Source organism: Oryctolagus cuniculus, chromosome 21 (genome assembly GCF_964237555.1).
Source record: "Oryctolagus cuniculus chromosome 21, mOryCun1.1, whole genome shotgun sequence".
NCBI classification, from domain to species: Eukaryota; Metazoa; Chordata; class Mammalia; order Lagomorpha; family Leporidae; genus Oryctolagus; species Oryctolagus cuniculus.
In genome coordinates, this window is record NC_091452.1 from 16,527,704 (window position 1) to 16,551,266 (window position 23,563).

The 23,563-nt window shown below is 48.1% G+C and overlaps 2 protein-coding genes across 3 annotated transcripts in view; one reads left to right on the forward strand and one right to left on the reverse strand.

The window, feature by feature from the left end:
* Nucleotides 1–2,629, forward strand: part of DYNLL1 (dynein light chain LC8-type 1) — a 28,186-nt gene extending 25,557 nt beyond the window's left edge. The window contains exons 1-3 of one of the 2 annotated variants that reach the window (NM_001082018.2): nt 284–375; nt 566–703; nt 2,200–2,515. In NM_001082018.2, coding sequence (NP_001075487.1) covers nt 572–703; nt 2,200–2,337 — 270 coding nt within the window. In that variant the 5' untranslated portion in view covers nt 284–375; nt 566–571 and the 3' untranslated portion in view covers nt 2,338–2,515. Of the gene's footprint in view, nt 1–283; nt 376–565; nt 704–2,199 lie in introns of those variants that run through there. The other variant, XM_017349497.3, reaches the window with a different exon arrangement.
* Nucleotides 2,630–6,028: 3,399 nt separating this feature from the next.
* On the reverse strand, nt 6,029–23,294 carry COQ5 (coenzyme Q5, methyltransferase). Its single transcript, XM_002719817.5, has 7 exons — nt 23,041–23,294; nt 16,162–16,311; nt 15,558–15,779; nt 9,853–9,959; nt 7,715–7,803; nt 7,002–7,113; nt 6,029–6,916 (listed from the first exon to the last, which is right to left on the reverse strand). The coding sequence occupies exons 1-7, from the start codon at nt 23,240–23,242 to the stop codon at nt 6,815–6,817; spliced, it is 984 nt and encodes a 327-aa protein (XP_002719863.2). The 5' UTR covers nt 23,243–23,294; the 3' UTR covers nt 6,029–6,814.
* Between the last annotated feature and the right edge of the window lie 269 nt (nt 23,295–23,563).

Below are 23,563 nucleotides of genomic sequence, written 5' to 3' on the forward strand. Positions count from 1 at the left end.
TGGTCCTGGAGACCCGGCCCGGCCCCACCTTCCGGGCGGGTGGGCCCCGCCGCGTGAGGCCCATTGCCCGGGCAACCGACGCCGTGAGCGGTGCATTGTGGTCTGCAACAAAATGCAAGAGAAAGATCCTGGGGGAACCATTGAGTTCGTGGGCCAATGGGAGAATTCCGTGGGCTGCTTTAAGCCAATAGGGACGTGAGGTGGGGGCGGGGCTGGAGGGGAGTAGGGCGGGGCCTGGGCACTAGGCGGTGGCTACTGGCGTGGGGCGGCTTAGATGCGCCACGGCTTCGCTAGCGACGCTGCCTCTTGCCTGGCCTGAGCGGTGTCAGCACCTACCCCAGGAGACCGGTCCGGTCGGTCAGCCCCAGCTCCACGGTGAGAGACTCGGGACTCCGGGGGGGGGGGTCCTTGCTGCGTGGCTTCCTCCCGCACCGGACTTACCCTGCCATGCGTTCGGCGCGGCCCTAGGGTCCTGAGAAGTGGGCTGGGGGGCGTCGTCCCGGGATGGCGCGGCCCACACCCCAACCCCTCACTCCTTGTCGGGACCTCCCTCCCTCCCCCGCAGGTAACCATGTGCGACCGCAAGGCGGTGATCAAGAACGCGGACATGTCGGAAGAGATGCAACAGGACTCGGTGGAGTGCGCCACTCAAGCGCTGGAGAAATACAACATCGAGAAGGACATCGCGGCCCACATCAAGAAGGTGAGCCGGGGCCGGGGCGCGCCGCCCTCTTGGTCCCTCCGCCCGGGCCCGGCGCCCGCAGAGCGCGGGGCGGCTCGGGTGCAGAGACTTCCAGAAAGGACGCAGACGAATCCTGCGCTCCGGTCGGAACCCCAGACCCTCGGCGCCCGAAGTGTTTGGTTGTGTTTTGTTTTTAAATGGAGCTCGGCGGGGGGGAAAGCGCCACCTAGCAACGGTCTCCAGGCTCGGAGAGCCGCGGTCCCGGCGCGGGGATCTGTCTGGGCGTTCGCTCGGGAGCCGGAGCTGCGGGGGCGTCTGCAGCCTGCAGCCCGGCGGGAGCAGAGCAGAGCGCCAGCCCTCCGCGGGGGAGGGGCGGGGGGCTGGCCCGGGGGCTCGGCTGCCGGCAGCAGGCTGGCAGGGTCGAGCTCTGTTTGCTGTGGGGCAGGCGGCCGGCAGCCTAAGCCCTGGAAGGTTCCCGCAGAGAATGGGAGAACAGAAATCAAAAGCGGCAGGGCGTGCATCTAGCTTGTAGGGACCTCTTAATATACTTAGAGACTTTAACACTGCGTGCGCTACGAGGATAATACAATAACGTGGAATTTTTAAAAGTTTATCTTGATGCAATATATTTGAAGTCAATGCAATTTTTAAATCATACTCATTGCAGACTCCTTTCTTAAGTGTTCTATAAGAGTATGAAAATTTTGTATAACTTGCCACAACGACGTGTAAGAATTTTAGAGAAGTATTACCTTGGTGGCTCTGCTTGCGTAGTCACCTAGTGACGAATTTAACTAACCCCAGTGCCCCTTGGGGTGAAGGGGGAAAGTGTGTTTCTGCAACTCATTAACCTTGAGTACCAGTTAGTAGATGAGCCCCATCTTAGTAACGTGGAAACCAGGGCTGGTTAGGTTATAATTAAGGATAAAATGTGGCCGATTCGCTGTCAGGGTCTGCTGCTTCCAGCATTCTTATAGGAACAGTGGAGTGATTGTCTTATCCCCTTAAATTGTGATGCGAAGCTTTGTGGTTTGGATGTTACTTGGAGCTTTGTCCTTCTGGAAGTCTTGTTTTCAGTGATGCAGGAGCGCAGTTAAGAGTCTTTCTGATAAGGAATGGGTTCAAATGGAGTATTTGGCTGAAATTTACCTATTTTGGGTGCATGGTAAATAAGGTGTAGTTCTGTTTGCACAGAATGTGAACTACAACTGAGGTTACCTCCTGCCAGTGACTATTATTAGGTGTGAAGGTATAGTTGCCATTACAACAAAGCCCCATTTTTGAGATTGACCTTTCTGCTTTTGACCTCAACTCCCATGCCCATCTTAGCTCAGATTGTAACTGTTTGCATTAATGCATTGTGTAGGCGATTTGGAACTGGGGAACATTCTTTCATTCTGAGAATCTGCAGATGCTAAATACCTCCTTTCTGCCTCTCTAGGCTCTGACTTACCCAGAAGGCAAACTCTTCTGGTTTAGCACTAAAATTCTAGTATTTTCTTTTGTTTCTTTCCCAGGAGTTTGACAAGAAGTACAACCCCACCTGGCACTGCATTGTGGGGAGGAACTTCGGTAGTTACGTGACACATGAAACCAAACACTTCATCTACTTCTACCTGGGCCAGGTGGCCATTCTTCTGTTCAAATCTGGTTAGAAGCATGGACTCTGCCACAAACCCAGTGATCCATCCAAAAACAAGGACTGCAGCCGAAATTCCAAATACCAGAGACTGAGTCTTCAGCCTTGCTAAGGGAACACCTCAATCTTTGAACCTTTATTGTGTTTTGTACAGGGCATTCTCTGTACTAGTTTGTTGTGGTTATAAAGCAATTAGCCAAACAGCTTACATTTGTATTTATTTTCTATTCCATACTTGTCTTCCCCATGTTTTTTTTTTTTTTCTCTCAGTTCATTCCTTTAAAAAATAAATCTGTTGGAGATGTGTATGTGTGTGTGTGAGCTAGTTTATTCAAGTAACATTGAAGATGTTCAAATAACATTTAAGATGGCTAACCACTTGATCAAGTGACCAGATTAGGTTGGTGAGGTTGAGTCCTTGAAAGAAGTTCCTGTGGGATGTAATATAATAGACTAACCATTTGTCCTCGAGTCTAATTCATACCCATCCTGCAGCTGTGGTACGTGTTGCAAAATGCATGGTAGAGAAGCTTTAATAATGTGGAGGAAAAAACCAGCATTTTGACAGTGTTACTGTTGAAAGGTATTACTGTAGAAACGTTCTGGATGTGTTGCAGTCTTGTCAGCTTTCTATGGTTCAAACGGAAATTAAGCTCACACACTTGGGATAATGCAATGCTCTCGGCCATCCCCCTTCCCTGCCTTGGCCCCCAAAAAAGAAAGTGATTTTTTTTTTTTAAATTTTTTGACAGGCAGAGTGGACAGTGAGAGAGAGACAGAGAAAGGTCTTCCTTTGCCATTGGTTCACCCTCCAATGGCCGCCGCGGCCAGCGCGCTGCGGCCGGCGCACTGCGCTGATCCGATGGCAGGAGCCAGGATCCAGGTGCTTTTCCTGGTCTCCCATGGGGTGCAGGGCCCAAGCACTTGGGCCATCCTCCACTGCACTCCCTGGCCACAGCAGAGAACTGGCCTGGAAGAGGGGCAACCGGGACAGAATCCGGCGCCCCGACCGGGACTAGAACCTGGTGTGCTGGCACCACAAGGCGGAGGATTAGCCTAGTGAGCCCTGGCGCTGGCCGAGAAGGTGATCCTAATAGAGAAAATGAGTTTTGAGCAGTTCTCCATGCTTATAAAGTTTTATAGGAATTTAAGCCTGCAGTGTGTGCTTTAGCTGTGGTCAGAAATTAACGTGATTTGAAGATTTTTCCACCAAAAGACCTAGTTGAAGCTGGATACGTAACCTTTATCAGAGGTTTCCTGCTATTAATTTTAGACTGCAATCTTAAGTAAATATGTCAGATGTCTTTTCATAGGTAAAATGAAACAATGCCACACCAGACAGTCCCCATGTCTACTGGAAAATTGCAAGGGTCCTGACTTGGAATCTTTACCTGGGAACAAAGCTTTTTGTTTCAGACTTGGTCTCTATGGTGTGAAACTGGAAATTCCAAGCAGCAAGCAGGCTGCCCTGACATAGGGGGTGATGACCTCATCATAAGATTAGGTCAGTAACATCTCAGAAATTTATTTACTAGAACTTAAGGGTTCAGACATCCTGGTGAAGTTGTGCTACATTTGGACTGGGAGGACTTGAGTAGAGGTTCGTTTATTGCGGCTGTTAAGATGAGGTATTGTGAAAATGAGTCTGTAGAAGGGATGATTTTGGTTTGTATTTACGTAAACAGACTAAATGTCTTTTCTAGTACCTTTCACTTTTTTAAATTAAGATTTTATCTATTTGAGTGGTAGGGCCACAGATAGATCCACTTGGTTCACTCCCCCAATGGCCACAGCATCCAAAGTTGGACCAGATGAAGCCAGGAGCTTCTTCCATGTCTCCCACACAGGCCAAGCACCTGGGCCATCTTCCATTGCTCTCCCAGGCCACAAGCAGAGAGCTGGATCAGAAGAGCAGGTGGGACAGGAACTGGTGGCCGCGAGGGATGCCAACCCTGCAGGTAGAGGCCCAGCCCACTACGCCACAGACCCCTCACTTCTCACTCTTCAGCAACCTGTAACTATTAATGAAGTCCAATAGGAATTTGGCCTGCAAAGCTGTTATCTTGTCCATGTTAGCTTTTTTCCAAATGAATATTCTATTTCTAGCAGAGACCTTAGAGCTGATTCAAGACCAACTCAACTGGACATTGGGGGATCTGGTCCTTATCTACTGTTGGGAAGTTGGCAGCTTTTAACATTTTTTAAAAGATTGATTTGAAAGAATGAACGGCAGAATAGACAGAAGAGATCTTCCATATGCTGATTCATTCCCCAGATGGCCACAATGGTGAGGGCTGGGCCAGTCTGCAGCCAGAAGCCAGGAGCTTCTGGGTCTCCCATGTGGGTGGCAGGGGCCCAGGCAGTTGGGCCATCTTCTGCTGCTTTCTCCTACGTTAGCAGGGAGCTGGATCGGAAGTGGAGCAGCTGGGACACAAACTGGTGCCTATATGGGATGCCAGCATCAGGCAGTAGCATTATCTGGTATGCCACAATGCTGGCCCCTTGTTTGTTGATTCAGATGTGAAAATACCATGTTGCTATGGAGATAAGATTTGGTTGATGGGTTTAAGCAGTTCCTTCCAGGGACTGGTGTAGTAAATTCAGGGTCAAGCATTGTGGCACAGCAGGTAAAACTAGCATCTCATACGGGTGCCGGTTGTGGGGAGCAGCCCGGACTGGACTGAGTTACTGGAATTAAGACTTATTCTATGCATCTGCTCTCCCACAATATGGCGCTGGGAGAGAAGTAAACAGCTTCTGCACAGCTGCCTCCAGTTCAACCAATAAACTGTAGGACTTGCTACTGATTGGAGGAGAGCAGCGTACTCGGCGTGTGGGCAGCCGAGTTGGGATTGGCAGAGGACTATAAAGGAGGAGAGAGACGGCATGCACCAGGAACATCTAAGGGGAACATCTAAGGGAACACCTAAGGGAACACCTGTGCAGCCCCCCGAGAGAGCCGGCCGGCGGTGTGCTGCTCCCCTGCGGAAGTGGGGAAAGCGGCCAGGGGGAACCGCCCTTCCACGGAGGTGGAAGGGACAGTAGCCAACCCAGGAAGAACCAGCAGCAAACCCGGGGAGGGCCGAGCAGACGAAAGAACAGCGCAGGGTCCTGTGTCGTTCCTCCACGAAGAGGGGGAGCGACAGCCGGTAGCTTTGACCTGGCCCAACCCTGGCCGTTGAAGTCATCCGGGGAGTAAACCAGCAGATGAAGGTCTAACTCTTTCAAATAAAAATAAAAAAAAAAAAAAAAAAAAAAAAAAATTCCTTCCAGTGCCTGTTCCTTCCAATTAATTTCAAAAGCCAATAAGCTCCAACTGGCTGAAAATAAAATGTAAACTTAAGTTTTTACAAGGTTTAGCATTTTATCAAATGCTTTTAGTTTACTGTTCTTTGAGATTGTTTTTTATGGCTAGCTATGTCTAGAAGCTTTTCATTGACGAGCAAGATATTCTAAATGAAGGGGCGTGAATGGTTCCTGCTGTGCAGGGCCAAGATGCAGTGTATCTGAAGCCCTTTTAGATAGCCCTGAACTAGATTATTTGCAGTTAAACCGTGACGTTTCTTAGCAAGTCCCCTTAAGAACCTTAAGCTTCGTATTTATGGCCTCATTTCAACACCAACCAGCAGGTTTTAGGAGACAGAGTCTCCCTGATTTCATGGGAGAACAGCCAGAGCTGGATCAGGTGAAACCAGGAGCTTCAGAAATGGTTTTCAAGCTCTTATTTATTTTTTTTGCTATAAAACCCTTTCTTCAAATGTATCGACACTGCAGTCTAAATTACAAATATCAGAGACTGGCACACATCCAGTGATCCATCCAAATGTATCCTGACAGAGCAGCCATATGAGATGAAAGCAGGAGTTTGCTGGTACATTTATTCTTTGAACAAGAATTTACAGTGATTTTTTTTTATAACAGACACTATGGACTGAAAAAACAATTTCCTTTAGCCTGATAAAGAGAAAATGACAAACACTACCCAAATTGTAAGCTTATTGATTGGTTCTGCACAATTCTAGTAGTGCCTGCTAGCCCTCTGACTTGGGTCTTTGCTTCTGGCCCTAAACTCCACCCTAGGCTAAAAGGTTAAGTCAGGTATCCTCAAGTTTTTTGGTTCAAGACATCATGATGTTCAATGATCCATTATTCTAGAAGGCACCACTGGCAGGGAAGGTACAAACATCCTCCCAAACAGCTTTAGTGCCATCTTACCACATACTACACAGCTCGGAAAAATTAGCAGGAGTTGAGAAAAAAAAAACAAAAACTCAGAACCGAATTCCTCCAGGAGGTCCAAAGTAGCTCTTCGTGAAAGCCGCAAAAACAGTGACTGGATTTTGTTTCTTCCACTGTGGAGCGGGTTGGTTCAGAGTGTGAGTCTCATATCCTGAAAAGATGCTCTGCTTTGGCCTCAGGCAGATCCTCCTCAGCATCGTCAGTTGCAGGCTTTCAACAGGATTTGACGTTCATGCTCCAGGGTAAGAGAAGAGCTAAAGCTTGAAGCCAGAATGAATGGCCACAATGCCTGATGTTAGGCTTTCGTAAGTCACCTTCTGAAAACCCGCATCTTCTATCATCTCCTTGAACTCTTCCTGAAACACAAGGAAAGATTCAGCAATGGGTGCCTGGACTTCAACTTCAGAGCCTTTGTTGTTGTAAGCTGCAGAAATGTTGTACCTGAGATGGGAAACGCCGGATGCTCTCTACAAGGTACTGATAGGACTTCCAGTCTCCTGCAATAACCTCTCCCAGGACAGGAATGACTTGGAAGCTATACAGATCATAAATCCTAATCAAGCAAAAAGGCAAAGATTAATATTAGAACATGCCCTGATTTCTTCTCTTGGTAAGAGGCAAGAGGTCTAAGCTTGAGGGGTCACTCAGATGCCCATAGGAGTCAAGAAAATACCTGAAGTAAGAGAAGTGGGCCATGTGCAAGACCAGTGGGCATCAGTTTGCAGCTCTCGCTGCTTCAGGCCTTCTCCCAGAGCTGTGTGGCCGTGCAGGGAGGAAGCAGCATAAAAAGGCGGAAGGGTTACTACTCCACTACTGTTGAACATAGGTACAGAAGGGCTGCTCAGGATGGCCATGTATCTGACTTTGCAAGTACAGCTAGAAATCCACATTTTTATATAAAATTTCTAGGTTTTTAAATATAGACCTCTCCACCTCTTAAAATACAAGTCTTCCTATGTGGGCCACCTTGGGTCTCTGGTCAACAGTTTGAGACTTTTCTGGCCTAGGTACTGTCATTCAGAGCTGGCTGGGCTCTGCAGTGGGCAGTGTCCCTGAGGGGCTGAACTTAGAGCTTTCTTGCTATTTTCTACCCTTTGGGGGATGGGAAACCCCAGGCTAGACAAGGAGGATGTGGCCCTGTCAGCAATGCCAACCTGGATAGGAGGGGATTGTTCACTTGGCTAAATTCCAGACAGAGAAACCGTCCTCCTGGCTTTAGGACCCGATGGGCTTCCTGGAGTGCCTGAGCAAGACAAGGAACAACAGGACACATTCCTCAGCAGCCTCCCTCAGTTCCGCGAGGCGAGGACACTGTACAAGTTGCTTCCAAACAGCGGAAATACCACTACATATCTGGGAGGTGCAGGCGTTCTGCTGTGCTTGGAACACTCTACACTGACTGCAGACTGTACAACCCACGAAGGGCTACTTTAGAATTACCCAGCAAAATCACACAGAATGTCTTCTTTGAAGTAGGAATTTTACTTCAAGGAATGTATGAGAGAGAAATACTTCTATGACATGTATATGGGTCAGTCACTGTTTGGACAGCACAAGAGTAGCAGCACTGTAAACTAACCATTAATGAAAGACTGGTTAAATTGCGTGGTATCTATACAAACAGAACCCATTCAGCTACTCTGAAAAGCCGTTGGTGCTCTTTACATACATAGGGAAATGAAGAGATATTTTAAAATTTTATTTGAAAGGCAGAGAGATAAATCTTTCATTTGCTGTTCACTCTTCAGATACCCACAACAGCTGAGACTAGACCAGACTTAGGCCAGGAGCCAGGAACTCAATCTGGGTCTCCCACGTGGATTGCAGGAACCCCAGGACTTGAACCATCACCTGCTGCCTCCTAGGTGTGCATTAACAGCAAGCTGGAATCTGGAGCAGAGCTGGGACAAAAACCCAGGCACTCCAATATAGGACATGGGTATCCACAGTAGTGTCTAAACAGCTATGCCAAATATCCACCCCAAGAGATATTTTTCAAGAAAAAAAGCAATGGCAAAAATGTTTACTATGCTAATATTTGCATTTAAAAAAGGAAATAATAAAAGGGTAACCTCAAAATGCTTGCGGGAAATGGAATTAAAGGATTATTTTGGTGCAAAAAATTTTTGAAATCCTGGGGTGGGCATTGTGGGACAGTGCATATGGGTTAAACGACTGCTTGTGATGCCCGCATCCCAGGTCAGTGCCAGTGAGGGCGGTTTAGAATGCCAGGTCAAGTCCCAGGTCCTCTGCTTCAGATCCAGCTTCCTGTTAATGTATCCTGGGAGGCAGCAGGTGGTGGCCAAAATGCTTGGGTCTCTGCCCACCCATGTGGGAGACCCAGAAGGAGCTCTGGGCTCCTGGATTTGGCCTGGTCCAGCCCTGAATATTGAGGGCATTTGGGGAGGGAACCAGCTGGTGGAAAATATCTCTATTTCTGTCACTCTGCCTTTCAGGTAGATGAAAATAAGTATTAAAAAATACTTTGAAATAGTGTATGTCTTCAAAAAGTTCACGTAAGATGTATATTAGAAAAAACTATGTATAAATTTCAAAAGTTCTTTGTACCCAAATAAGCTTATCTTTTAATTCTATTTCCATGAACTTCTTGAATTACCCCTGTATATACATTTAATATGCACAAAACATCTTTGCAAATATACACAAAAACTGGGGATAGTCTGAAGGGAGAGGAGGCACTAAATGGCTGGGACACACAGTTGGGAGGGAGCTCTTCACTGACATACCCTTTTGAACTATGAATTTATTAAAACATAATAGGCTTTCTACAGACACTGGTCATGAAAACCAGCGTCCCATCCAAAGTACAGAAAAGAGCCAAGGGAGGCCCTCATTACAGAAATGAAACCGGTCGCCTTGCACCTGGCCTTCAAACGTTCTGAACAGAAGAATAAAGTAGAAAGAAAGGCGGCTGTGTCAGACAGAACCGAACATTCCCTTCTGCCTAGGTGCGGCGTGCGTGCTGTTTTCTGGGTCAGCCTCTGACCATGCCTGATCTGCAAACTCACGGAGCAGATGAGATGACAGAGCAAGTCTGACTGCCACAAAGACATAAATACCAACCCTAGCAACCAAGACTTCTGCGGGACCTGCTCTCTGCTTTCAGTCCTTTTCAATTTTTTGACTAGGAATATTGGCAACTTCAAGCATGGAGGCCCCGAAACTTAAAATAGTCATTTCCCTCAAGTGCTGGGCCCAGAGAAGACTCTGCCCTCCTTCACTCCGGAGCTCAGATCCTGAGTCACACAGGCTGAGGAGCAGCCATTCATACCCGATCGATGTGGGTCACGTTCCGGATCCCAAAGGCAATGGTGTAAACGTCAAACTTGTCGTCATCAAAGGGCAGTTCTTCAGCATCTCCTAACACCCAAGCAAGTCCTGAAAGACAAAATCAGCTGTGCGTCTCAGACCGGGTAACTGCTCCCCTGAACCCAGCAGACCATCGAAGCAGAGGGATCTGTAATCGGCCAGGCAGGAATGCGGGTAGCCTGGATACCCAGCTTGTTACTGGTGTCTGAAGTGGAGGCCATCCTGTGGCACCAAGTCCTTACACCTGCGGAGTGTGACGCAGGTTCTGGAGTTAGGTCCGAAGTGAATTGCAATGAATTACCAGACACCTTGTTTAGTATCAGAGAATTGGAGTTGGGCAAATACCACATATTGGTGTCAGAATACATCACACACATGCCTTCTCTATTGAATTCCTGGCCACTGTCTTCATGGTGTCCTCCAATCCTAAGACCTTGAAACTGATGTCCTTGACATTAAGGCAGATCTGAGTCCTCCAGCCAACACTCAGAGACTTGGTGCCCACTCAGTTATGCCTACTCTCAAGCAATTTTTATGCCAGCAGGTGTTTTGTGTAGAGTGCTGAGGTTAAGAACCTAGTGTAAGCCGGCGCCGTGGCTCAATAGGCTAATCCTCCACCTTGCGGCGCCGGCAAACCGGGTTCTAGTCCCGGTTGGGGCGCCGGATTCTGTCCCGGTTGCCCCTCTTCCAGGCCAGCTCTCTGCTATGGCCAGGGAGTGCAGTGGAGGATGGCCCAGGTGCTTGGGCCCTGCACCCCATGGGAGACCAGGAAAAGCACCTGGCTCCTGGCTCCTGCCAGGATCAGCGCGGTGCGCCGGCTGCAGCGGCGGCCATTGGAGGGTGAACCAGCGGCAAAGGAAGACCTTTCTCTCTCTGTCTCTCTCTCTCACTGTCCACTCTGCCTGTCAAAAAAAAAAAAAAAAAAAAAAAAAAAAAGAACCTAGTGTAGACAGCTTCACCATGTATTAGTTGTATATTCTTTTTTTCTTAATAAAGTGAAATGAGAGCTTTGTTGGTTTTTCACTTACTTTTTTTTTTTTAAGATTTATTTTTATTTATTTGAAAGGCAGAGTTATAGAGAGGGAGAGACAGAAGAAGAGATCATCCATCTGCTGATCCACTCCCCACAAGGCCACAATGGCTGGTTCCGGAAAAGCAAAGTCAGGAGCTTAGAACTCCATGTGGGTCTCCCATGTGGGTGACAGGGGCCCAAGAACTTGGCCCATCATCTGCTGCTTTTCCAGGCACATTAGCAGGGAGCTGGACTGCAAGTGGAGTAGCTGGGACTTGAACTGGTGCTCATATGGGATACTGGCATCACAGGTGGCGGCTTAACCTACTATGTCACAATGCTGGCCCAGATGTATATTTTTTTTTCTTTTTAATAGGTTAAGGTTGTAATTTTTTTTTTAAAGATTTATTTATTTATTTGAAAGGCAGAGGCAGAGAGAGAGAGAGAGAGAGCGAGAGAGAGGTCTTCCATCCGCTGGTTTACTCCCCAGTTGCCTGCAATGGCTAGAGCTACGCCAATCTGAAGCCTGGAGCCGGGTGCTTCTTCTAGTCTCCCATGCGGATGCAGCAGCCCAAGGACTTGGGCCATCTTTAACTGCTTTCCCAGGCCATAGCAGAGAGCTAGATTGGAAGTTGGGCAGCCGGGACTTGAACCAGCACCCGTATGGGATCCCGGCACTGCAAGGTGGCAGCTTTACCCACTACGCCACAGCACTGGCCCCAAGCAGCTGTACATTCTTGAAATTTGTCTCAGTTTCTTTATTTATAAAATGGAGATAATAGTATCTACTTCTTAGGGTTATTTTAAGTATTAAATGAATTACAATAAACATGAAATTTAGCATAGTTGTACAGTTGGTGCTCAACATGAAGGTGCTACATCCATACATCCATGGATTCAATCAATTGCTAAATTACAAATATCCAAAAAAATTTGTTTCTGTTCCCAAAGTGGAAGCCAAACCCATCAATTATGTGAGGAACTGCTTCTAGATGACTGACAGCAGGCTAGTCAAGATCCTTGGCAGCAGAGGAAGTCTCTTTAAGAAAATAGTTTAAACAGTTTGTTAAAAATTTCCATCTTATTTCATTTCTGTAACACTTGATATCTGGCTGTCCTTTTTATAATGCAGAGTGAGAACTGTCTCTACTGTGTTTGATAAATGTCATCCAGGTTCCACTGCCAAGAACGTGTTGTCCAAAATGCCGGTTTAGTTTTTAAAGATGCAACTATATCTTTTGTTTGGTTTTAAATGTGTTAGGGATGTTATGACAGGACATAATAGGAGTGGTGGTCAGGCACGGAAATGGTGGGGAGACAATATACATGGGAAGTAGACTCAGTATTTTAATAAAGCTAAAAAAAATTCTTGAAAAAACCCTGTACTGTACTGAACATGTACAGACTTTTGACATTATTCCCTAAACAATACAGTTTAACAACTATGTGAATAGCATTTACATTGTTTTAGGTATTATAAGTAATCTAAAGATGATTTACAGTCTATAAGAAAAGGGGCCAGTGTTGTGTTGTAGAGGGTCAAGCCACTGCCTGCGATGCCAGCACCCATATGGGTGCCAGTTCAAGTCCTGGCTGTGCTTGGACCCCCAGACCCATGTGGGAGACCCGGATGAAGCTCCTGACTCCTGACTCCTGGCTTCAGCCTGGCCCAGCCCTGGCTGTTGAGGCCATTTGGAGTATGAGCTGATGGATGAAAGATCTCTCTCTTTTTGTAACTTTCAACCAGCATCCCAGACCCCAAGCCAAATGCCTATTCATTATGCCCAGTCTATCAGGGACTTGAGCATTCATGGGCTTTGGTATCTTCAGATATACTTCAGTGGGGGAGGGCAGTAACTGGAACCAATCCCTGTGATATCAAGGGACAATTGCATTGATTCTATTGGAGTCACAAGAAAGTGTTCAGACCCCAAGCCTGGTCATAAATTCAGAGACCATCTGAGGGTCCCTCTATCAGGGCTTCTATGTCCTCTAAAGAGCCCGACTTGGCTTAACAAAGTTACATAAAAATTATAGGAGGTCAGTGTTTTGGACTAAGCGCCTGCACTGGGCCCCAGTGAATCACACACACCAAATTCCATGTCAACAAAGCCGAAACTAAGCTGTTTATCTTACCAGAGAAGCCCAGAGATGTAAGAGATAACAGCCAAACTCTGTTTTAAGGAATGAAGTGTCTTAGCCATCAGGCCAAATGCCCATCCCAAATATATCACTTTTATAATCCAAAATTTATTTTAAGCTCTTGCCTTCAGAGTTTCCATTTGGGGAACAAGTGCCACATATAAAACACAAATCAAACACCTAGCCACAGCGCTACACATCTTTACATGTTAACTTTTATATTTATTAAACAATCTGTTGGATCCTCCTACCTAGTCTCAACATTTTTTGCATGACAGTTTATGGTAAGGAAAATACTAGAAATTGGTAAACCAAGGAGAAAAGATGAAACTATGATGTCTTATGTTGCATTTTTAGTCATTCCTATGCAGGTGCATTTAACTTGGCATTGAGGAGAACTTGAAGACCAAGCTATGCTATGGAAGGAATATTCCAGAAATGGAAAGTTACCTATCTCTTCAAAACTTCTGCTCTCCATTCTTCAGGGCAGAGCACCAGCGACCACGGAAACACGTTTGTCAGTGGGAGGAAGGAAACATAGTGCCTTTGTCTCAACACACTAGTGCCTGTCTGCCTTCTAATCAGTGTCACTGCTTAACAAAAGAGGCCTTCATCTTGGAGACCAAGTGGGCTGCAAGTTCGTCTAGGCAGCTCCTTCTGAGGGTGGGAGGAAGAGGAGAAAGGAGGCACTCATGATGGAGGCAGGGAGGAAAGCAATGCTGATGTTCACTTGAAGGACTTTCTGGTCTTTGGGGGCACACAGCGCTTCTCACAGTGGCGATATGTAGTGCCTGCCCAGCTCGGAAGAGGGTAGTGCGGTGGTTTCAAAGAACTGGGTAGACAATGTGCAGCTTCCAGGATCATTCATTTTACTTAAAAGAATTGGCGCCAAGAGTACTTTAAAATATTAAACAGAAAGTCAAATGTCAAAATTTACATTTTTAAGCTTGAGCACAAAGTCTACTTCAAGTTTTCAGTGGGCTCCTGGAGACATGCAGTTATTTGCCTCTTTGCCACTGGTATCTACTGGGGCTGGAAAGTTTGAGAACTACTGTTCAGGGGCATTTTTAAAAACTACTAATTTATATATTTATTAGAGAGACGGAGAGAGCTACTATCCATTGGTTCAGACCAAAATGACTGCAATGACCAGGGCTGGGATGAAGTCAGCTGGAAACTCAATCCCCGTCTTCCATCTGAGTGGCAGGACCTGACTACTAGAACTACAACCAATGCTACCCAGGGTCCACATTAGTAGGAAGCTGGAATCAGGAGCCAGAGCTGCATATGGAACGCAGGTCCTCTGACGTGGGATTCCTGCAAGTGTCTCAAGTGCTGGGTTAAACCTCTGCCCCTAGCGGTGCTTTCTTTATATCAGCTGGATCTTCTGAGAAGTAGATGCTGAGATGGGGAAAAGCATGCAAAAGTTTTTATTTATTTTTATTTGAATGGCACAGAGAGACAGAGACAGAGATATCTTAAATCCATTGGTCCACTTTCCAAATGCCTACAACAGCCAGGGCTGGGCCAGGCTGAAGCCAGGAGCCAGGAACTTAAAACAGGTCTCCTATGTGGGTGGTAGGGACCCAATCACTTGTGCTATTACCTGCTGCCTCCAAGGGTGAGCATTAGCAGGAAGCTGGAATCCTAAGAGGAGCCAGGACTGGAGTCCAGGCACTCGGATAGTATTCCAGGCTATGTCTTAACCACTGAGCCAAACAACTGACCCTGTCGTTTCTGTTTGTTTTGTTTCTTGCTTTTGCTGGCAGGAAAATACTGGGGAAGATAAAAGGAAGAGGAAGACTAGGTAAGAGAAGCTTTTAGACTTCAGTGCGGATCTGATGCCTCAGCCTACCTAGCAGGGAGCTCTAGAGCAAAGACTGGCTGGGAAGGCTCCCACCTGGGCGATGTCCAAGCCCTACTAGCCCTACAGTGTGCAGTCATTTGCTGAGGGTTGCCGGGACAGGGCCTGGCTTCACTGGAAAGCTAGACAGAGGCTAAAGGTGCTAATAGTTAGAGGCTGTTGGCTAACTGTACTCCTTGTGGCTGAAGGGCAAGTTCTTTCCTTACAAGAAATCCAAGTACCCTGGTTGCCTTCCATGTCCATCACATCATCCTAGCATTGACAGAAGAATGGAATAGTGCAAGAATAGAAATCACCCACTGAGGTCATCCCAGATCTGCTGGGAATCGAAAGCAAAACTCCTGTTACAGGGTCAAGAGTTGAGATGGGAAGATTCAGCTACAATTTGGGCTCTTTCACTGAAAAGTTGTAAGTCCTGGCTAAGTATGGTCCTTAATCTCTTTGGCCTTTGGTTATCTCCTGTCACACAGCACTGGTAATCTAGCTCAACAAGTTGCCAAATCAATGTCTATAACAACACAAACTGGATCCCGTCACACAGATTACCTTCAACTCTTGTCTGTCAACAGAAAACATTCAACATGTTACATATTCTGTCTCATGCTATAATACAAACATTTCCTGTGAGTCTGCTATCTGTAGGACTCACCAGCTTTGTGGCCCTGAGCCGTGGCCTTCTGCTTGCCAACCTTGAGCATCTCCTTGTTGATGTCACAGATCACGACACGGGAACCGCCCAGGGAATCCTCTTCATGCCGGTACTTGTTGGCAATTTCTTCCCAGGATAAATTTTGCTGGGCTCTTAACTGCCTCTTCTGCTTTCCTTGATGCTGTGCCTGGACATAATTAAGGAACCGGAATGCAATGTCACCTGTGGGAAGCCAACAGGAGGAAAGATGGAAACAAAAGAGAAGGGAAAAAGAAAGAATCTTTCCTAAATCCAAAAGGAGCAACAGAGTCTAGGAGTAAGTACATGGAAATGAAGTTTCCCCTTATTTTAACAGTAACTTTTTCTTTAAACAAGTTCAACTTTTAACTTGTGAGAGTCTTTAAAAATCTTTTGAAAATCTGGTTAACTAAGGGTGCTTCTTTGGCATAGCCACTTGGGATGCCTCCATCCCACACCAGAGAATCTGATGTAGGCCCAGCTCCTCTGCTTCTCATCCAGCTTTCTGATAACGTGCACCCTGGGAGGCAGAAGATAATGTGTAGAGATGCTCAGTGGTCCCCCGGGGTACTAAGGTCCATGTTACCTGTGCCTCCGGCAACATCCAGCAGCTGGGTCCCAGGAAGTGGGCGCATCTCCCGGAGCAGCAAATCCTTCCACACACGATGGATGCCGAGGCTCATCATGTCATTCATCACATCGTACCTCTTGGCCACACTTTCAAATACGTGATAGACTGGCACGGGTGACAACACATAACACAACCATGTGTTCACAGGATTAACTTGGGGGAAAATGCTAAGTAAGAGAACATTTTTCCTCCTGGAACTACATGTCTTTGCAATGTGAGGCTATGCCATGATGCTTGATGCCCAATTTATACCTTAAAGTTACTCTTCAAGAAAAGGCTGGGGCCAGCACTGCAACACTGGTATGCCGCATGGGAACTCTGATCTCTGCCTGCATTATGAAGAACCTTGGGAGCCGGCGCCGCAGCTCACTAGGCTAATCCTCCGCCTAGCGGCGCCAGCACACCGGGTTCTAGTCCCGGTCGGGGCGCCGGATTCTGTCCCAGTTGCCCCTCTTCCAGGCCAGCCCTCTGCTGTGGCCAGGGAGTGCAGTGGAGGATGGCCCAGGTGCTTGGGCCCTGCACCCCATGGGAGACCAGGAAAAGCACCTGGCTCCTGCCATCGGATCAGCGCGGTGCGCCGGCCGCAGCACGCCAGCCGCGGCAGCCATTGGAGGGTGAACCAACGGCAAAAGGAAGACCTTTCTCTCTGTCTCTCTCTCTCACTGTCCACTCTGCCTGTCAAAAAAAAAAAAAAAAAAAAAAAAAAAACCTTGGGAACAACTTGGTGGGCACGTGGGTGGCAAGATGTGAATCAGGTCAGTAACACCTTAGAAGGTCCCCATGAATGCTGTCCAACCAAGACAGAATGCAGAATCTGGGCTACCTGCAGAGAAAGGGTCTACCGAAGACACTCAGCATAGTTTTCCCTTAAAGCTGCACTGAATTCCACTACATATCAATTTCTCTGCCCATAAGATGAGACTGTCAGTGCCAGCTCCCTACCTCCCTAATGTAAAACTTAGAGGGGCCGGCGCAGTGGCATAGCGGGTAAAACCTCCGCTTATGGCACCAGCATCCCTTTTGGGAGTCAGTTCCAGTCCCAGCTGCTCCACTTCTGATCTGGTTCCCTGCTAATGTGCCTGGGAAAGCAGCAGAGGATAGATGGCCCAAGTGCTTGGGCTCCTGCACTCAGCTGGGAGACTTGGAAGAAGCTCCTGGATCCAGACTGGCCAAGCTCCAGCCATTATGGCCATCTGGAGAATAAACTAGTAGATGGAAAATCCCCCCTCTCCCTCTGTCTAACTCTGCATTCCAAATAAATAAAACAAATCTTACCAAAAGAAAACAAAGTTTTTTTTTTTTTTTTTAAATTTTTTAAAGACTTATTTATTTATTTGAAAGGGGAGGCAGAGAGAGGTCTTCCATCTGCTGGTTCACTCCCCAATTGGCCACAACGGATGGAGCTGCGCCATTGGAAGCCAGGAGCCAGGAGCTTCTTCCTGGTCTCCCATGTGGGTGCAGAGACCCAAGGACTTGGGCCATCTTTTACTGCTATCCCAGGCCATAGCAGAGAGCTGAATTGGAAGTGGAGCAGCCAGGTCTTGAAACAGCGCCCATATGGGACGCCGGTGCTTCAGGCCAGGGCGTTATCCCACTGCACCACAGCCACAGCCACACAACCGGCCCCTGGCTGCTCCACTTGCAATCCAGCTCTCTGCTCTGGCCAGGGAAAGCAGTAGAAGATAGCCCAAGTGCTTGGGCCTCTGCACCCATGTGGGAGACCTGGATGAAGCTACTGACTCCTGGCTTCGGATCAGCGCAGCTCCGACCATTGCAGTCAACTGGGGAGTAAGCCAGTGGATTGAAGACTCCCCCCTCTCTCGCTGTCTCTCCTCTCTTTGTGTAACTCTTTCTTTTTTTTTTTTTTTTTAAATTTTTTGACAGGCAGAGTGGACAGTGAGAGAGAGAGAGAGACAGAGAGAAAGGCCTTCCTTTGCCGTTGGTTCACCCTCCAATGGCCGCTGCGGCCAGCGCGCTGCAGCCAGCGTACCGCGCTGATCCGATGGCAGGAGCCAGGTACTCATCCTGGTCTCCCATGGGGTGCAGGGCCCAAGGACTTGGGCCATCCTCCACTGCACTCCCTGGCCACAGCAGAGAGCTGGCCTGGAAGAGAGGCAACCAGGACAGAATCTGGTGCCACAACCGGGACTAGAACCCGGTGTGCCGGCGCCGCAAGGCGGAGGATTAGCCTAGTGAGCCGCGGCGCCGGCCTTGTTTTTTTTTTTTTTTTTTTTTTTTTTAATTATTTATTTATTTGAAAGTCAGAGTTACACAGAGAAAGGAGAAGCAGAGATGGAGAGAGAGATCTTCCATCTGATGATTCACTCCCCAATTGGCCCCAATGGCTGGAGCTGTACCGATCCAAAGCCATGAGCCAGGAGCTTCCTCCAGGTCTCCCACGTGGGTGCAGGGGCCCAGGGACTTTGGCCATCTTATACTGCTTTCCCAGGCCATAGCAGAGAGCTGGATGGGAAGTGGAGCAGCCAGGACTTGAACCAGCATCCATATGGATGTCAGCACTTCAGGCCAGGGTGTTAACCCACTGTGCCACAGCGCTGGCCCAGTGTACCTCTTTCAAATAAGTAAATAAATCTTAAAACAACAACAACAAAAAACCAGAAAGTGATAACATTTGACATGAAATTCTAATTGAGTATCAGTGGAGTTACCAGAGGAATGTTGCTACTGCTGCCACTGGACACTCTAGCTCTCCAGCCAGAGGAACTCTGTGAAGATGAACTTATCAACATAAGTGAGGAATGTCATTGCAGCAAAAAGGTTCAAGGTATTCCAAAGGAAGTGGTGCCAGCAAAAAAAATTTCACATTGAAGAAATTCCTGGACATATCTCATGATACTGAAGGTAGAAGTTAGAGGCTGAAAAACCCTAGAAAGGGGTATGACAATTCACTAAGGCAAAGAAAAGAAGCTCACTCCCTGTTATAATTTATATGACAAGAAGGCCACCATCAAGGTTCAAACTACTCTGGGTAATTTTATTTTCTTAAAAAGATTTTATTTTTTGTTTATTTTAAAGGCAGAGTTAGAGAGATACCGAGAGAAGATCTGCCACCTGCTGGTTTACTCCCTAAATGTTGGCAACGGCTGGGATCGCCCCAGGTCAAAGCTGGAAGCCTGGAACTCCATTTGGGTCTCCCACATGAGTGGCAGAGGCCCAAGCACCTGGGCCATCTTCTGCTGCTTTCCCAAGTGCACGAGCAGGAAGCTGGATTAGAAGTGGGGCAGGCGAAACTCAAACTGGTGCCCATGTAGGATGCCGGCTACACAGGCAGCAGCTGGCCCCATTACTTTTTTTTTTTTTTACATAGAAATAAAACAAGTTAATTTTTGACATTTTTAATTTATTTTTATTTATTTTTATTTATTTTTATTATTATTATTTTTTTTTTGACAGGCAGAGTGGACAGTGAGAGAGAGAGACAGAAAGGTCTTCCTTTTGCCGTTGATTCACCCTCCAATGGCCGCCGCGGCTGGCGCGCTGCGGCCGGCGCACCGCGCTGATCCGATGGCAGGAGCCAGGAGCCAGGTGCTTTTCCTGGTCTCCCTTGGGGTGCAGGGCCCAAGCACCTGGGCCATCCTCCACTGCACTCCCTGGCCACAGCAGAGGGCTGGCCTGGAAGAGGGGCAACCGGGACAGAATCCGGTGCCCCAACCGGGACTAGAACCTGGTGTGCCGGCGCCGCTAGGCGGAGGATTAGCCTAGTGAGCCGAGGCGCCGGCCTTAATTTATTTTTATTTTTTTGACAGAGTAAGACAGTGAGAGAAAGAAAGAGACAGAGAGAAAGGTCTTCCTTCCATTGGTTCACCCCCCAAATGGCCGTTGTGGCTGGCATGCTGCGGCTGGCACACCGCGCTGATCCGAAGCCAGGAGCCAGGTGCTTCCTCCTGGTCTCCCACGCGGGTGCAGGTGCCCAAGCACTTGGGCCATCCTCCACTGTACTCCCGGGCCACAGCAGAGAGCTGGACTGGAAGAGGAGAACTGGGACAGAATCTGGTGCCCTAACTGGGACTAGAACCCGGTGTGCCGGCGCCGCAGGCAGAGGATTAGCCTACTGAGCCACGGTGCTGGCTGACGTTTTTAATTTTTAATAGAATTTTAAAATGTTAAGCTTAGGGGCTGGCGCTGTGGTGCAGCAGGTTAATGCCCTGGCCTGAAGCGCCGGCATCTCATATGGGCACTGGCTCAGGGCCCAGCTGCTCCACTTCTGATCCAGTTCTCTGCTATGGCCTGGGAAAACAGTAGAAGATGGCCCAAGTCCTTGGGCCCCTGCACCCATGTGGAAGACTGGAAGAAGCTCTTGGCTCCTGGCTTCAGATCAGCATAGCTCCAGCAGTTGAGGCCATCTGGGGAAGGAACCAGTGGATGGAGGATCTCTCTCTCTCTCTCTCTCTCTCTCTCTCTCTCTCTCTCCTTCTCTCTGTGTAACTCTACCTTTCAAATAAATAAATAAATCTTAAAAAAAAGGTTAAGCTTAAATTTCAGATCTTTAGAACTTTAATTATATTAGTTAAATCCAACTTTAAATAACAGTATACTAGGCCGGCGCCGCGGCTCACTAGGCTAATCCTCCACCTAGCGGCGCCGGCCGCGCAACCAACGGCAAAGGAAGACCTTTCTGTCTCTCTCTCTCACTGTCTACTCTGCCTGTCAAAAAAAAAAAAAGTATACTAAATAAATATCAGCTTTACTATATAGTTTGACAGTATGAATTTTTGATGTTCAATAAGTTTTAAAGGTCATGCAACAAGAGTAATTTTTACCATTGATTATTAAGGTTATGAGGCATGATATCAGCTAGAATGTCATTTTTATAGTCTACATCACTGCACGAAGTGAGAACCTGTATTTCCATCTCAGTTCCCAGTCTGGAGTCATAATTTTCCTCGGCTGGTAAGCGCTCTCCTATAGGCCATGATGTTGATTATTCATTGTACAGCAGGCGTAGAAGTCTGGCATCCTTATCAAATCCTAGGGGCACACGCCCTGGGAGCAAGCCACCTGGATTCACATCCAGCTCAGCCACTGACTGGGAGAATCTTGGGCAGCTGACTTAGTGTTGTTGTTTCAGTTTCCACATCTGTAAAACTGGGCTAATAGTTGCTATCTCCCAAGGTTGTCTTTGTAAGAATTACTGTAAAATATTTTAAAAGGTTTCACACCCTCAATACATGCTCCATACTGTTTTACTTGCCCCACTTATTTCACTCCACAGAAGTTACCAAGCTCCTGATGTGTATCAAGCACTGAGATACAGAAATGAAATAAACCAGTCTTAGGTATTCAGATTTACAGCAGAGCTATGTAAAGTGGAGATCATACAATGCAGTCTTTAATGGGATGGGAATAATTCCACCGTGGGCTCTTTCTCTTGTTTCCTAGGTGGCCTTAGGCTCAGTGAACGAACCTCTCAGAGCCTCGCCTTCTCCATCTGTAAAATGGGCATATCCCTCCATCATTGTAAGTGATACAGTTAGAGTCTACAAAGAATCTTTTTCGGGGCAGGGGGCTGTGGCTCACTTGGTAAATCCTCAGCCTGCAGCGCCAGCATCCCATATGGGCGCCGGGTTCTAGTCCCAGTTGCTCCTCTTCCAGTCCAGCCCTCTGCTGTGGCCCGGGAGGGCAGTGGAGGATGGCCCAAGTGCTTGGGCCCTGCACCCGCATGGGAGACCAGGAGGAAGCGCCTGGCTCCTGGATTCAGATGGGCATAGCTCTGGCCGTAGTGGCCATTTGGGGGGTGAACCAACGGAAGAAAGACCTTTCTCTCTGTCTCTCTCACTGTCTAACTCTAGCTGTCAAATTAAAAAACAAAACAAAACAAAACAAAAAAACCAGTCTTTTCCCTTTCCCATACCAGCGTCATAGTAATGACGTAAAAAGAAAAGAAAAACCTGCCCAACAATATCTAACATTTATGGAGCAATGACTCGGTGTCAGGCATTGTTCAAAGTGCTTTATTACATGAAGGACTGACCCCTCCTACACCTGTAAGGGTTCCTATTATTCTTACTTTGCAATTGTGGAAGTGAAGCACAGGCACAGAGAGTTGCCTGCTTCCTTTCTATTAAAGGAAAAAAGGACTTTTTTTTTTTTTTTTTTTTTTTTTTAGTACCGGCTTGCGGTACTGGTTCAGCCACTAACTACGTTAGTTTGGGCAGCCCTCCCTGAACCTCCGCGTCTCGGCTTCCTCAGGGCTAACGTGGTGATAACACCACTCACCACCGACAAGTGGACAGAATTGGAAATAACGCCTACACGGCGCCTGGCACACCGTGACGCTCAACTGACGGGCTCTGGTGATAAACACTCCGGTTTTCTTTCTTTCTTTCTTTTTTTTTTTTTTTTCTGACAGGCAAAGTGGACAGTGAGAGAGAGAGACAGAGAGAAAGGTCTTCCTTTGCCGTTGGTTCACCCTCCAATGGCCGCCACGGCCGGCGCACCGCGCTGATCCGAGTGCAGGAGCCAGGTGCTTCTCCTGGTCTCCCATGGGGTGCAGGGCCCAAGCACTTGGGCCATCCTCCACTGCACTCCCGGGCCACAGCAGAGAGCTGGCCTGGAAGAGGGGCAACCGGGACAGAATCCGGCGCCCCGACCGGGACTGGAACCTGGTGTGCTGGCGACACAAGGTGGAGGATTAGCCTAGTGAGCCGCGGCGCCGGCCAACACTCCGGTTTTCAAAGAAGGGGCCGCTAAGCTCTGCTAGCCCGGGCCTGCGGAGCACTCCCCCGAGTCAGGACTGCACCGACACCACCAGTCGAGCAACAAACCGGGTCGCGGGCGATCAGGTCCCCCCAGCCACCCTCGGGCCCCTTTCACCTTTGCCCCCTTTCTCGTCCTCCGCCACAGTCTCGAACCCGAAGTGCGTTTCCGTTGCCCGCTTCTCTTGAGACAACAGGCGTGCACCCAGAGAGCCCGCGGGCCAGGAGCTACGGAGCCTGGGAACCCAGCAACCCCGCATGGCCCGCAACCACCCGCTGCCATAGCGGCTCCACTGAGAACAGATACTGGGAGCCGCCATCTTGACCGGCGGGCGACGGGAGCCTGCGGATACGCCCCGTTACGTCATCAGACAGTCGACGGCGGCCGGTGGGAGACACTATTAGCCCAACGCGCCCTGAAGCCTGGTGTTAAGGAGCGGGACGTTATTTCGGGGATCCAGAAACTAGTCTGTGAATCCGACTCGTAATCCCATCCTCTCTCTCTTCCCAAATTTAATATAGAGCTCGCCAGCAACGAGGGGACCTGAGGTGGTTCCCCCACTCGCCTGTCAGCGGCCACGTCTCAGAATCCTGCCCGCTCGGAAAATATGTAGAGATCTCTCGTTTTCTGCTGTGGAAAG